At 41.3% G+C, this 14420-nt stretch overlaps 1 protein-coding gene across 1 annotated transcript in view; it reads left to right on the forward strand.

Annotated features, from left to right (window-relative positions):
• XRCC4 (X-ray repair cross complementing 4) overlaps window positions 1–10392 on the forward strand; it is a 269105-nt gene extending 258713 nt beyond the window's left edge. Inside the window, exon 8 of the mRNA XM_024216445.1 lies at window positions 9485–10392. Coding sequence (XP_024072213.1) covers window positions 9485–9593 — 109 coding nt within the window. The 3' untranslated portion in view covers window positions 9594–10392. The remainder of the gene's footprint in view (window positions 1–9484) is intronic.
• Window positions 10393–14420: the final 4028 nt, after the last annotated feature.

Genomic DNA, 14420 nt, shown 5'->3' on the forward strand with positions numbered 1-14420 from the left:
GATTTCAAAACTAGTTCTTATTACTGGATTTCCTGCAGCTTTGGGAGCTTTATTTCTCTGATTGTACTGGGCATGTTTTCACTGCTGTAGCTGCCATCTGTGTATTCTGTGTTTTCAAGAAGCGATGAAAACTAGAATTTATTTTAAAACTTTTCCTGGTGGGTGGTTAGTGTTCATGACCCCTAGTTGTGTTGACACTGTGGAGTGCACAACATGGGCCTGATAGTGAGTGGTCATTGAGCAGGTGTTTGGGACCGGATAGGCATGCAGTGAACCTTCCCTTCACCACACACAGCTGGGCATGGGCTGTTCCCAGTAGCAGTCCCGACTCTCTCTCAGCTCTGGGGAGTGCAGGGACTCCTGTTTCCCCCTCAGATCAGAACACCAAAATCAGGGGTGGGCAAGAGGCTGTGTCATGGCCCGATCCTGTGGAGTAGGGCTGGCACAATGAGGGCAGCAATCTATGGAACAGACTGGCCATCCTCAGTGTGCATGGAGGAGTACTCAGTCACAGTCCTGGGGCACTTCTCCGGGGACACCGAAGCTCTGTTTTGTCCCTTCACAGGCCTGTGGCTTAAATGTGGCCTGTGGCCTAGCCCCATGCGAATAATGACATTTCAGCAGCAAAACGGTAATTAATTTCAATCTGAAGTTATCTGTGCCAGTAAGGAGCTGAACTGTGATAATGAGGCATTAAATACCTACAGTAAAGGATACTTCAGTACCAAATCCAGGTAGTGATCTATTCAGTAGCAAGGGTTAGCTAGCTTCCCACTGCCGCACAATTCAATAGCACACCACACTGACCTTCCTGGGGACAGCTGAGCTTGCTCTGACAGGGTTATGGAGTGGATCTGTGCATGCTCTGGATTGGCTTGGAGGGGCTGGAGGTCTCCTATAAATGTGGTCCCTGTCCACTACTGAACCCCTACCTAAGTCCAAAGCAGAGCCTATGTATCCTGGCCCTTTTTCACTGCTCTGGAAGCATGAAGACTGCTGCTCTGGAAGCATGAAGACAGCCCCACCAGGGTGCTGAAATTTGCCCTGTTTCCTCTATCCTCCTCAAACTGGCCTCAGTTCTTTAGCTTTGAGGTCCTGCATGTGCTTCCTGGTTCTCATCTAGAAGCTTCATCTTTGGGCCATGTGGACCTTTTAAGTGTCTCCACGGCTGATTGTGAATTGGCCAGACCGAAGTCTACCAACCGGTATTGTGCCTATTCATAGTCTCCCTGGCATCACCTCTCAGTGCCCAGTGAGGCAAGGTCATACGCTCCGCCCTTGAGCAAGGCAAATAGTTGGGCAGTGCATAGAAGCTACACAGTTGCTCAAGGGGTTTGTGTCTGTCGCATCTCAGAATTTCGAGGTGCTATGTCTGGCCAGGCTGAACAGCTCCTTCTCTGTGTCACAGAGGAATCTTAGGCCAGAATTTGGCCTTTACTATTAGTATATAAATGTAAATGTGATGAAACCAACTACAGGACCAATCATATAAAATGAATTTTAAAGTTTAACCTAATGAATTTATAATTCACTGGTTTTATAAAAGCTCTTAATTCCTAAGAAAACTACAGTTTTCCTGCGGCGTATACTTTTGTGGTCATGACTTAGGAATTGGATTCTTAATTTTTTCCTCTGAAGACAGTGGCTGCTAATATGTTTCTCAAACTAGGTGTGTGGTCTAGTTTATTTAAGTAAAAATGATTTTAAGTAGAAATGAGCCACAGAAATGTATGCTACTTGTCTCAAACAAACATGATTTCATTTTTTATTTGTTACATCTATTTCTTAGTTTTTAAAGCAAGTATTTATTAGTAAGCAATCATAAGTGTGTTTGATCAGATAAAAGATCCATCACTATGTTTATTTTACCCCCGAGGATATTTATTAATTTGTAGTTTATACTGAGTAAGGACCAGTGAAATCATTGGGAATTTTGCCATCAAGCAAGATCCAGTCTTTTTAAAAAGCATTGACATTGTTGTTCATTTAGGTGAAGTGTTGTCTAAACAGCAATTAATAAAGCTTGTGTATAGAGTTCTTAGGGACCTTAACACATTTATAATGTTTTCAAATTAAATTATGAAATAGCTTCTTATTAATGTTATATGAACCAGTCTTGACAAGAATTAAGAGTTATATGAATGTCATATTAGGGTAATGGATATGCCAGTTAGCTGTTGCAGCAACCAGTAAATCTGTTTTCATCATTTTGAAGTAATTCCCAACTCATCCTGCCCCTTTTACAAGGATAGTTTTAGAAAGTTCATTCTATGTGCATAATTTAAATGTAGCTCCTGCACTGATAGTTTACCATTCCATGGAACAAAGAGTGGCTCGTGCAAGGGCTTGCCTTAAATTTTATTTGTTGGGAAACTTCCAGATTTATCATACTCTCCATAGTGGTTATGATGAATGCAGGTGCAGTCTGGCTTGCAGCCAAAGGTTGAGGCTGATTAAGAGATATTGATTCCCTGTCTGAACATTAGATTTGTGGTTTCTGCCTTGAATATATCATTCATTAACCATGTAATTCAACAAGTTCATAATAATCTGTTCTGCTGATCTTAGCTGGGACTACATGGAATATTTTCTCAGTGCACTAAGTATGGGATGACGTGCAGATGCATTCCCCCCAGGAAGTGCTCCTGGAGGGAGATGGATAATTCTTTGGGGTGGGAGTATTTTGCTATAGCCATTTCTTGAGCAAAGCATACTCCTCTCCACTTTCCCATGTCATCACAACTCTGCTGGCTGGTGTGCTGGGGGTGTGGAGAACTCTCACCTGTGTAGCTGTATTGGAATTGGACACAATCTGAACCCTGGTGCTCAGTGAGCCCACAACAATATTTGGATTGTCCATTGGGAAAAAACTGGTTATAATGGACACACATACCTGCAGTTTAAATTAAATTTGCTAGCGATTTGTCTCTACTAAGGGCTGGTCTACACCCAGCCGCTAGTTCGGCGGCTGGGGATCGAAGTTCCGGGTTCGACTTATCGCGTCTGGTCTGGACGCGATAAGTCGAACCAGGAAGTGCTCGCCGTCGACTGCGGTACTCCAGCTCAGCGAGAGGAGTACCGCAGAGTCGACGGGGAGCCTGCCTGCCGCGTGTGGACCGCGTCTGAACCGCGGTAAGTTCGAACTAAGGTATGTCGAATTCAGCTACGTTATTAACATAGCTGAATTTGCGTACCTTAGTTCGAATTGGGGGGTTAGTGTGGACCAGGCCTAAGAGTTACTGTTACCTTGATGTTACAGTGATGGATGTGTTACAAATGGTAAGGTAGCTAGATATAGGGGTATTCTTCGCTCACACCAGTTTATCTCAGTGGAGTTACTCCTGATTTACACTGGTGTGAATGAAAGGAAAGCTAAGTCAAGCATTTAAAATGTCATTTTAAAGTTGCATTGAATTAGAGATTATCCACGTTTAAATGAAACATCTTGGTATTGTGACAGCGTACCCCATAAGGCTTTATGGGTGGGTGTTTATAAATATATGTATGATATAACTGAAATATGTTTTGTGCTGCCTGTGCCATGTAACATATCTCCGTAAAGGTTATGGTCTACTATATCTATTCACCCTTTGTACATATATACCATTTTCTACTTGAGGTTAAGAATATGGGCTGTATGCTTGCTTGATTTCTAAGTAAGCTTGGTGAGGCATTTGGTCAGCTTCTTTAGGAAGGAATTTGCCAGGTTAAGTACCTGATCGGGAAACACTTGGGGAACAATGCATCTTGGAATGCTCCAATCCACATAAGAAGTCTTCCTGGAGACATGCAAGATACCATGTGGACAATGGCGTCGGCCTGTAAAGACTGCGTCATGCAGGGGCATGTGACTTGCCCAGGTGACTCCAAAACTCCATCTTGGAGCTGGACTTTGCATAGGAGGGAGGAGGGGGGTCTCCTCCCACAAGAGAGAGTCTATTTAAACCTGGGGGAGACCCCTCCATTTTGTCTTGAGCTGGCTAAAGAAGGAGCCTCTCCACCCCCCCAGGATGCTTGAAGGAAACTGAAACAAAAGACAGTAACTACAGGGGTTGTGAGAGATTGCTGGACCCAGGCTAAAGGGAGATTAGCCTGTGAAAGGGAGCATTCTGGAACTGGTGAGGAACTTATCTGTATTTAGTTTGATTAGGCATAGATTTGCGCATTTTATTTTATTTTGCTTGTGACTTACTTTGTTCTGTCTGTTACTACTTTGAACCACTTAAATCCTACTGTCTGTATTTAATAAAATCACTTTTTATTTAGTAATTTACTCAGAGTATGTATTAATACCTGGGGGAGCAAACAACTGTGCATATCTCTCTATCTGTGTTATAGAGGGCGAACAATTTATGAGTTTGCCCTGCATAAGCTTTATGCAGGGTAAAACGGATTTATCTGGGTTTAGACCCCATTGGGAGTTGGGCATCTGAGTGCTAAAGACAAACACACTCCTGTGAGCTGTTTTTGGGTAAACTTGCAGTTTTGGGACAAGTGATTCAGACCCTTGGTCTGTGTTGGAGTCAGACAGGAGTGTCTGACTCAGCAAGACAGGGTGCTGGAGTCCTGAGCTGGCAGGGAAAACAGAAGCAGGGGTAGTCTTGGCACATCGGGTGGCAGCTCCCAAGGGGGTTTCTGTGATCCAACCCGTCACAGGTATGTTTTCTATACCCTAAATAAACTTTTTTGCTTCTTTTTCATATTTCCTAACATTGCATTCGAACAGGAGGCCAGATTTGCAGCAGAAGTAAATCAGCAGAGCTCTATTAACGTCACTGGAGCTCTGCCAATTTACACCAGCTGAGGTTTGAACCCACAACTGGGAAGAAAGTAGATGAATTACTGGATATTTCTTTCCACACTTGAGGATGAGCCACAAGAAAGAGAAGCTACAGACGCACTACAATACTTGACATACTAGTGCTACACTGCATAACAGTGTGGTACAATGGCATTGTATAACCTGGTGATAAAAGCATTTCCTTCTATGCAATGGGATTCAATAAATGCCATTTATTTCAAGTGACTTAACTATTCCTTTGTTCACACAGACCCCCCCCCCCCCACAGGAGATCCCTGCAACACAATTCCTGATGGAGCACTCAGCCAATTTCATTTTGTAAGATCTGAAGGAGGCTGAAATAGAAAAACATTTTTTGTGTGACTGCTGCAAATGCCATTATTAAAAAGAGCTTTCCAGTGGCAAAGGATTAAATATTTTTACTTGCAATGGAATAAAATCAGGTCAAAGGCAACCAAATAGGCACAACTGCCAATCTTAACATATCATTTGCATATGCTGGGAACATGCAAAGTACTTGTACTTAGTCATGTTGGTTTATCCACCCACCAGGGTATGTTGACACTTCTCTTGATGGTTTTGTTTTGGCTTCTAACATGGGATTTGAAGCAATAAATATTGCAGTAAGTTAATATTTTTAAATGTTTTTCTAGAAAACGTAATCAATTTTGGAGATGTATTTGTGTCCTTGAATCCTGATGGCCTCAGCTTTTTCTTAGGTTATTGTCTTAACTACTTAATGTCAGAAGGTGACATTTTGCTAAGAGAGGAGAGTCTTCCCCAGTCCTAAATATGTGGGGTTGCATCTCAGAGTGGGGCTGAAATTTTCAATTTCAAAGGTTTGGGAATGCCTTTTCTTTGTTTGTGTGTAATGATTCATAACAGTTTTGCATAACATTTTATTTTTTATTGATTGACAAAGAATGGCCTATTCATAGCATCAGAAATTAATAATGTTAGAGGAAAATTTGATTTAATATATACTTTCTTTGGAGTCATCATAAAAAGTAGGTGGCAGTAGTAGCCCATAAACAGAAAATTAGTATTCATTTTAATATTAAAGTTTAAACAAAGGTATGAAATCTCAAACAGTAAAAATATAGCCACATTGCATCTAACAGAACAAAAGTTAGGAGCAAAATTTGTGTTACAGAGGCAACATTTAGTGCCAAGAGGCAAACTGATTCTTTGATTTATCAACAGTCTCATGTCTTATTGGTATTAATGGTGGCTTCATAGATGGTCCCATCTGGAAAAAACTGTCATTACTAAGGAAGGAGCATTAGGAAAGGAGTTTAGAGTAAAGGCATAGGTGAAAGCTGCCTAGTCCTTGTGGCTATGTCTAAGATCCTCAGCCTACAATGACAGAATCTCCCCTTAGTGTAAGTTCTTAGTTAAAGAAAACAGAGGCATCATATTGATTGCCTAGGGCTATTCACCAAAAAGAGAGAAATTCAAAAGTGACAAGAAAACAAAGACAATGTGATGAGGGGAGGTGAAAACATCTTAAATAAATACATGCATCTAGAGTGCTATTCATAGGACTTTTTTTTTCATAGCTGAATTTAAAAGTGTAAAGTACATAAAGTGGAGTTCACATGTGACTTAAATATGATCAACTGTTCTCCTTGGTATGGGTTCCAAGGATTATAAAGTATAAGGCAGTCATTACATTTTTTTTTTTATTAAAGAAAAACCTCTCAAGAACCTGGTTTAGGTTTTGGCAGCACTAATGATTTTATCTCATTGAGTTAGCAGTTTTCCAGCTGCATTAATGGAGTTTAAGTTTCCCAAAAGGCAAGTCTTCAATAAGTGATCCAACACTCTCTTTGAAACTTGGGAAAATTAAAGCCCAGATCCTGCAATCTGCACCACGCAGAGAACTCCTGTGCCTAGTACAGGACCCAATGACTTCAGTGGGACTCTGTGTAAACATAAGGGTCCCCAGTTGACTAAGGTTGTAAATATAGTCCCTAATCCCTGCATAAATCCAGGACTATACTGAAATTTGACTTAGTTGCTCTTTGCAATGTTGTTGTAGTCGTGTTGGTCCCAGGATATTAGAAAATCAAGCTGGGTGAGGTTATATCTTTCATTGGACCAACTTCTGTTCATGAGAGAGACAAGCCTTCGAGAAACACAAGCCTTCTTCGGGTATGGGAAATGTCCTAAGAGCGTCACAGCTAAATACAATATGGAACAGATTGTTTAGCATCAGTAGTTACATATATTTAAGTGACCATTCAAGGTGAAGTGGCTAGTTAACATGTACGCAGTCACAGAAAGAAAAAAAAAAGGGGTGGGGGGAGATAGTCAGTGGGTTATAAATTGTTGTAATAAGCCATAAATCTAGTGTCTCTAAGTCCTTTATTTTTTGTGTCTAGCAAAGTTATGAATTTAAGCTCCCAGGCTCATCTTTTGAAGGTGTTGTGCAGGTTTCCTTTGAGGACGAGGACTGACAGGTCATATATAGAGTGATCATTTTGTTCACCCACAGGTGATATGGTGTTTTTGTCTTTTATTAATTTTCTATGTGAGTTCATTCGAGAGTGTAATAATTGTCTCATTTCACCCACATAGTTGTTGTTAGGGCATTCAGTGCATTGGATGAGTTGCCCTTTGTCAGAATCTCTCCATGGCTTGATTTCAGAAGAAACCAGTCCATGTTATTGCTCAGATTTTTGAATTACACACCTTAGATTGTATTATTGGGCAGACTGTCCTTCACTATTTTATCCATTTTGGTCAGATTGAGGCAGGACCAGTCCTTATTTTGTGCCCTGCACAGCACTGAGCATACTGCAGGCACTTACATAATCTCAATGCATATATGAATCACATAGTTTTAAAGCCAACATTCAGTTTTGCATATGAGTCTTACTTATAAGAAATGTATTTCCTCTGTATGTCTAATGCTTTCAGTTTACAAACTTCACACACCTGGTATTATCATTTCAGCAGTTTAACTGTTGTTACAAAAACACAGAGGCATCAGTAGCACCATTAAATTAAAATTAATCAGTAACCAGGTTCTTCATCTCATGACCTATTTTGTTTAATCTAATTTGTACCACTTTTTTTTTTTTTTGTAGAATGAAAAGATTTCTGCAGGGGATTTATAAGTCTGATTTTAAGTTTAATGTCTAAAGCAATTAGTTTACATATGGAGCATAAAATTATTGTTGAAGTTAACACTGAAGGCCTATTTTCAAGGTTGTAGTTTTTAATTAATTTTTAAAGTACATATGGGTAGTTGATAGCTAGGGATTCAGACTCAACATATATGCAGTCCTGTACTGGACTTGGTTGGTTTAAACTATTATACCACTCAGTGATGAAAGGACAGTGCATTTTCAACAGGCAAACTTGGATATCATAGTGTACATAAAGAAGAATAAAACACTAATTGGATGACTGCTATTGAACAACTGGTATCTGAATAAATCTGACATTAGCTACCACAAGCACATCAAACCTGTCCTCCCTCTCTATGCTGATTTTCCATGGAATATTGAGTTCATTTCAAGATTTTGGTCCTTATCTTCAAAGTATTCAATAACCTGGGCCCAGTTTATCTAAAGGTTTTCCTGAAATTCTGGGATGAAGACTGTGGTCAGTAATTCTGTTCCTTAGGCACAATGGAACTTTCTACCGTAAGGGTAAAATTCATCTGTGTGGGAGACGAAACTTTCCCAGGGAGCTGGTCTGAGGCTGAGAATAAACTCCCACAGCAACTAAGAACATTCACAAACCTCACCACTTTCCATTGCAAATGCAAAGTGCAATTCTTCGAGCTTGTCTTCTCTAACATAAAGGCATAGTTGTGTGTACATGTAAAAACAAACAAACAAAAACACCGCTAAAACAAAACACTACATTGCACACACAATTGTCCTCCTGGGAAAGGTTGAGAGAGAATGAACCACTTAATGCACTAATCAGAGGTGCTGAGATACTATGATGATGAGGGCAGTATAAGAAGCTATGTAGAACAGAATAATGTAAGAGTATGAGAATCTGGTCCTAAATTTTCCACTAGAGCTCCATGTGCCTTCCACCTGTGCATGAGCAAAATGTCCATGAACACACATGCACCCAGGGATCACAAGTGTAACCACCCATATACTAACATAAAACTTCAAACATGGAATGCACACGAGTAGAGGTCAGGGACTAAAAGTTATGCCTAAATACCAACATTTTGGACAACAGGCACAATTCAAACATTAGGGAATGAGAAGGGAGCAATTAACTCTGCATCGTTCCGTGTGATAGCAGGAATGGCTATCAATAGACCTATCATGAAACCAACATAAATACTGCACAGCTGCCTCTACATTTCTTTCCTTTCTTGACTCTATCAAATTCTTCATGTTGGGTCTGCAGGTGGAGTTGTAATTTTCAGTGTCCTTAGTGTCATGACAAATTAAACAGAAATGCAACTAGAGATTAAATAATTATAAGATTATATTTCATCAGCTTGTTTTGCCAATGACATCTCAGCAAGTAACTAGTATGTCTTACAAAGGACACATTCAAAGGATGTATTCATAAGCTGAGTCTTAACAAAAAGTCTTAGAATAGACTATTAAAGGATTAACTTCCCTTCATGTGTTTGTATCTGATTTTTTAATTATGTAGCTAAATTTCTTTCAAATACATTTCTTTTCTTTACATTTCCAGATTTGATCCTGCTCCATCAAAGGCATCAGACAAGCACCCATCAGATGTGTCATCACTGGACACTCAAAAAAACACTGCTGAGCCAGAGGACCTCTTTGATGACATCTAACTAGGCTTTTTTTCTGTTTTTGCTGAGAAACTATCAGAACAAAATTCCTGTTCAACATAAGCTGTTAAACCATTAAGCTGAATTACACATTGAGTTGAAGCCATTATTCAGAGAGGGTTATTTGTAAATGAGGATGGCACGTTATTCTAGCCCATCTGTATAATCACATCAGTTGTCAAAATCTTTCACTCTGGACATTCCAGCTCTTTGACCTGATCCTTAGATTGATTCATGCGACTCCGATGAGGCCTTAAAATCAGAGGCCCTATGCTACCATCTCCAGTGTAGGGAGTGCGTCTGGGGAAAGAGGGCATGGCCAGGAGATCTCTATACCCCCAGCAATCCTTGGCTGCTCTACATTACACTGGGGACCTGCTGGTGGCTTAAAGCCACCTTATACTTGCCCTCCCCACCTCACCATCACCTCCTTTCCCGAGCTGCACAAAGCACAGCCCAGAAACTGGACTGTTCTCTGCATTTTAGAGGGGTTTATTCTAAAAGAATTAGTTTAGAAGTTGTACTTTGTGATGGAAAACACCTGTATAAGTTTAATTTATGGCTGTTCCTTAAAGTTCTCAAAGGCCACCTTTCTAGCATGAACATAACTTCAGTATGCACTCTGAGATGTATTTTTGGCTTTGGGAGTGAAATGGCTATAAGTTGATATTGTCTATTTTTTCTAACATATTGAATATTGTCAAAATAATTATTCTTCTGTACTGAGACACTGACATAGCCTTTTAAAATAGTCATTTATGTAAAGCTTTTCTGATTTTTCTCAAGGTGATTTTTAAAAAGAATAAATGCATGTAGAAAAAGACACCTTTCCTGGATTTTTTGGTTTGTTTGCTTTTATTTTTCAGGTTGGGAGCCATAAATGTAAAGGGGTTAGTTGGCAAAGTTAAATGGCCTACATTTTCCTGTCTGAGAAAGCCAAGTTCATTTGCGTGACAGATTTAAGACCTGATCCTGCATGCTTACATGGCAATGGGCCAACGTAAGTGTATAAAATTAAGTATGGGCTTCAGTTTTTGCAGGATCTGGGCCTTGCAAAGGCAGGGCCTGCCCCAACTCCCATTTAAGTTAACAACAACCAGATCATTTGTCCTATGAAGGTTCTGATACAGCAAAGTATTTAAGAATGTAGATAGTCTCATTGAAATCAATAGGACTACTCACATGATTAAAATTAAGAACTTATTCAGTGCTTTGCTGGACTGAAGCCTGTGCATTACTTCAAATTTCAGTGGGAACTGTTGGGTGCTCAGCATTTTTGAAAAACCGTCTACTCAGGCCCTGATCCTGCAAATACTTGTGCATGTGCTTAACTATAAGCACATGAGTAATTGCTCATGTGCTTAAAGTTAATCACCTGTGTGTTTGCAGCATTGCAGCCTAAATGAGGATTTAAGAGTCTAACTTAAGGCCCCCATTTTTGAAAAACTTTGTCACAACATTTGAAACTCACAATGAGCTTTAGAACAATGTTATAAATCACAAAGTAAAAACATAAATAGCTAACGTATTTTGCTTGCTACAAAGGTTTTATGTCTGAGAAATGACAGGGCCACAAAAGGCTCATTCATACATCCATTCATAGACATTGCCTGATTTAAAATCTTTCACTGCTGATCTGACAATGCTTTCAGCAAATGTTTGTATATAGACATTAACATTAAAATGTTCCATGACTTAACCTGAAATATAAACGCTTGAATTCATTGTGCCTGAAGCCAAAAAAAAAAAAAAATTAGCTAACCTAAGCTGAATATCCTTCAAAATTCCACTCTCAAGAAGCTGTTAGTTTCTACCAATAAAATGTTATATAAATAGCAAGTGTTGCAGTCAATTGACAAATGTAATAAATCCCTAGAGAATGTTTACTTTTTTGAAGGTGTGAAGAATCAAGCTGAGAGTTGGGCAGAAAAACATGTGACGTTGAACATGCCTTGTGCTATATGAACACTGATCATTTTTCAGTATGGGTAACTGCATCTCTATACTGGGTTCTGGAACTCTAGGTCTATTTACCTATGCTGCTCTGCCCCCAGTCATAGAATCATGGAAGATTAGGGTTGGAAGAGACCTCAGGAGGTCATCTAGTCCAACCCGCTGCTCAAAGCAGGACCACCACCAAATAATCATCCCAGCCAGGGCTTTGTCAAGCCAGGCCTTAAAAACCTCTAAGGATGGAGATTCCACCACCTCTGTAGGTAACCCATTCCAGTCCGTCACCACCCTCCTAGTGAAATAGTGTTTCCTAATATCCAACCTAGACCTCCCCCACTGCAACTTGAGACCATTTCTCCTTGTTCTGTCATCTGCTACCACTGAGAACAGCCTAACACCATCCTCTTTGGAACCCCCTTCAGATAGTTGAAGGCTGCTATCAAATCTCCCATCACTCTTCTCTTCTGTGGACTAAATAGCCCAGTTCCCTCAGCCTCTCCTCATAAGTCATGTGCCCCAACCCCCTAATCATTTTCGTTGCCCTCCGCTGGACTCTCTCCAATTTGTCTACATCCTTTCTGTAGTGGGGGGCCCAAAACTGGATGCAGTACTCCAGATGTGGCCTCACCAGTGTAGAATAGAAGGGAATAATCACTTTCCTTGATTTTCTGGAAATGCTCCTACTAATGCAGCCCTTGCCTTCTTGGCAACAAAGGCACACTGTTGACTCATATCCAACTTCTCATCCACTATAATCCCCAGGTCTTTTTCTGCAGAACTGCCACTTAGCCAGTCAGTCCCCAGCCTGTAGCAGTGCATGGGATTCTTCCGTCCTAAGTGCAGGACTCTGCACTTGTCCTTGTTGAACCTCATCAGATTTCTTTTAGCCCAATCCTTCAATTTGTCTAGGTCACTCTGGACCCTATCCCTACCCTCCAGTATATCTACCTCTCACCCCAGCTTACTGTGATCCGCGAACTTTCTGAGGGTGCAATCCATCCCATCATCCAGATAATTAATAAAGATGTTGAACAAAACCGGCCCCAGGACCGACCCCCCAGGGCACTCAGCTTGATACCGGCTGCCAACTAGACATCGAGCCGTTTATCACTACCCATTGAGCCCGACAATCTAGCCAGCTTTCTATCCACCTTATAGTCCATTCATCCAATCCATACTACTTTAACTTGCTGGCAAGAATACTGTGGGAGACCAAATCAAAAAGCTTTGTTAAAATCAAGGTATATCACGTCCATCGCTTTCCTCATATCGACAGAGCCAGTTATCTCATCATAGAAAGCAGTCAGGTTGGTCAGGCATGACTTGCCCTTGGTGAATCCATGTTGACTGTTCCTGATCACCTTCCTCTCCTCCAAGTGCTCCAAAATGGATTCTTTGAGGACCTGCTCAATGATTTTTCCGGGGACTGAGGTGAGGCTGACCTGTCTGTAGTTCCCCAGATTCTCCTTCTTCCCTTTTTTAAAGATGAGCACTATATTTGCCTATTTCCAATTGTCTGGGACCTCCCCCAATCACCATGAGTTTTCAAATTTAATGGCCAATGGCACTGCAATCACATCAGCCAACTCTCTCAGCACCCTCGGATGCATTAGATCTGACCCCATGGACTTGTGCATGTCCCACTTTTCTAAATAATCCTTAACCTGTTCCTTCATCACTGAGGGCTGCTCACCTCCTCCCCATACTGTGCTGCCCAGTGCAGCAGTTTTGGAGCTGACCTTGTCTGTGAAGACCGAGGCAAAAAAAGCATTGAGTACTTCAGCTTTCTCCACATCATCTGTCACTAAGCCTCCCCCATTCAGTAAGGGTCCTACACTTTCCCTGACCACCTTCTTGTTGCTAACATACCTGTAGAAACCCTTCTTGTTATCCTTCACATCCCTTGCTAGCTTCAACTCCAATTGTGCTTTGGCCTTCCTGATTACACCCCTGCATGCTCGAGCAATATTTTTATACTCATCCCTAGTCATCTGTCCAAGTCTCCACTTCTTGTAAGCTTCCTTTTTGTGTTTAAGCTCACCGAAGTTTTCTCTGTTAAGCCAACCTGGTCACCTGCCATATTTGTTATTCTTTCTGCACATCAGGCTGGTTTGTTCCTGCACCCGGAGTAAGGCTTCTTTGAAATACAGCCAGCTCTCCTGGACTCCTTTCCCCCTCATATTAGCCTCCCAGGGGATCTTGCCCATCAGTTCCCTGAGGGAGGCAAAGTCTGCTTTTTTGAAGTCCAGGGTCTATATTCTGCTGCTTTCCTTTCTTCCTTTTGTCAGGAGCCTGAACTCAACCATCTCATGGTCACTGCTGCCCAGGTTGCCACCCACTTCTACTTCCCCTACTAATTCTTCTCTGTTTGTGAGCAGCAGATCAAGAGGAGCACAGCCCCTCATTGGTTCCTCGAGCACTTGCATCAGGAAGTTGTCCCCAACACTCTCCAAAAACTTTCTGGATTGTCTGTGCACTGCTGTATCGCTCTCGCAGCAGATGTGAGAGTGATTGAAGTCCCCCATGAGAACCAGGGCCTGTGATCTGGAAACTTCTGTTAGTTGTCCGAAGAAAGCCTCGTCTATCTCATCCTCCTGGTCTGGTGGTCTATAGCAGACGCCATTATGACATCACCCGTTTTGCTCTCGCCTCTAAACTTCACCCAGAGATTCTGCTCAGAGCTCCAGTATGAAACTGGAGAAAAGCTTGTTGAATCATACTGCTCTCTTACATACAGTGCAACTCCTCCACCTTTTCTCCCCCACCTGTCCTTCTTGAACAGTTTATACCCATCCATGACAGTGCTCCAGTCATGTGTTACCGCACCCAGTCCACTCTTTATGTATCCGTCTCTACAGGGGGCCCATGTGACGATGC

Source organism: Terrapene carolina, unplaced genomic scaffold, assembly GCF_002925995.2.
Source record: "Terrapene carolina triunguis isolate 2854851 unplaced genomic scaffold, T_m_triunguis-2.0 Scaffold69, whole genome shotgun sequence".
NCBI lineage: Eukaryota > Metazoa > Chordata > Testudines > Emydidae > Terrapene > Terrapene triunguis.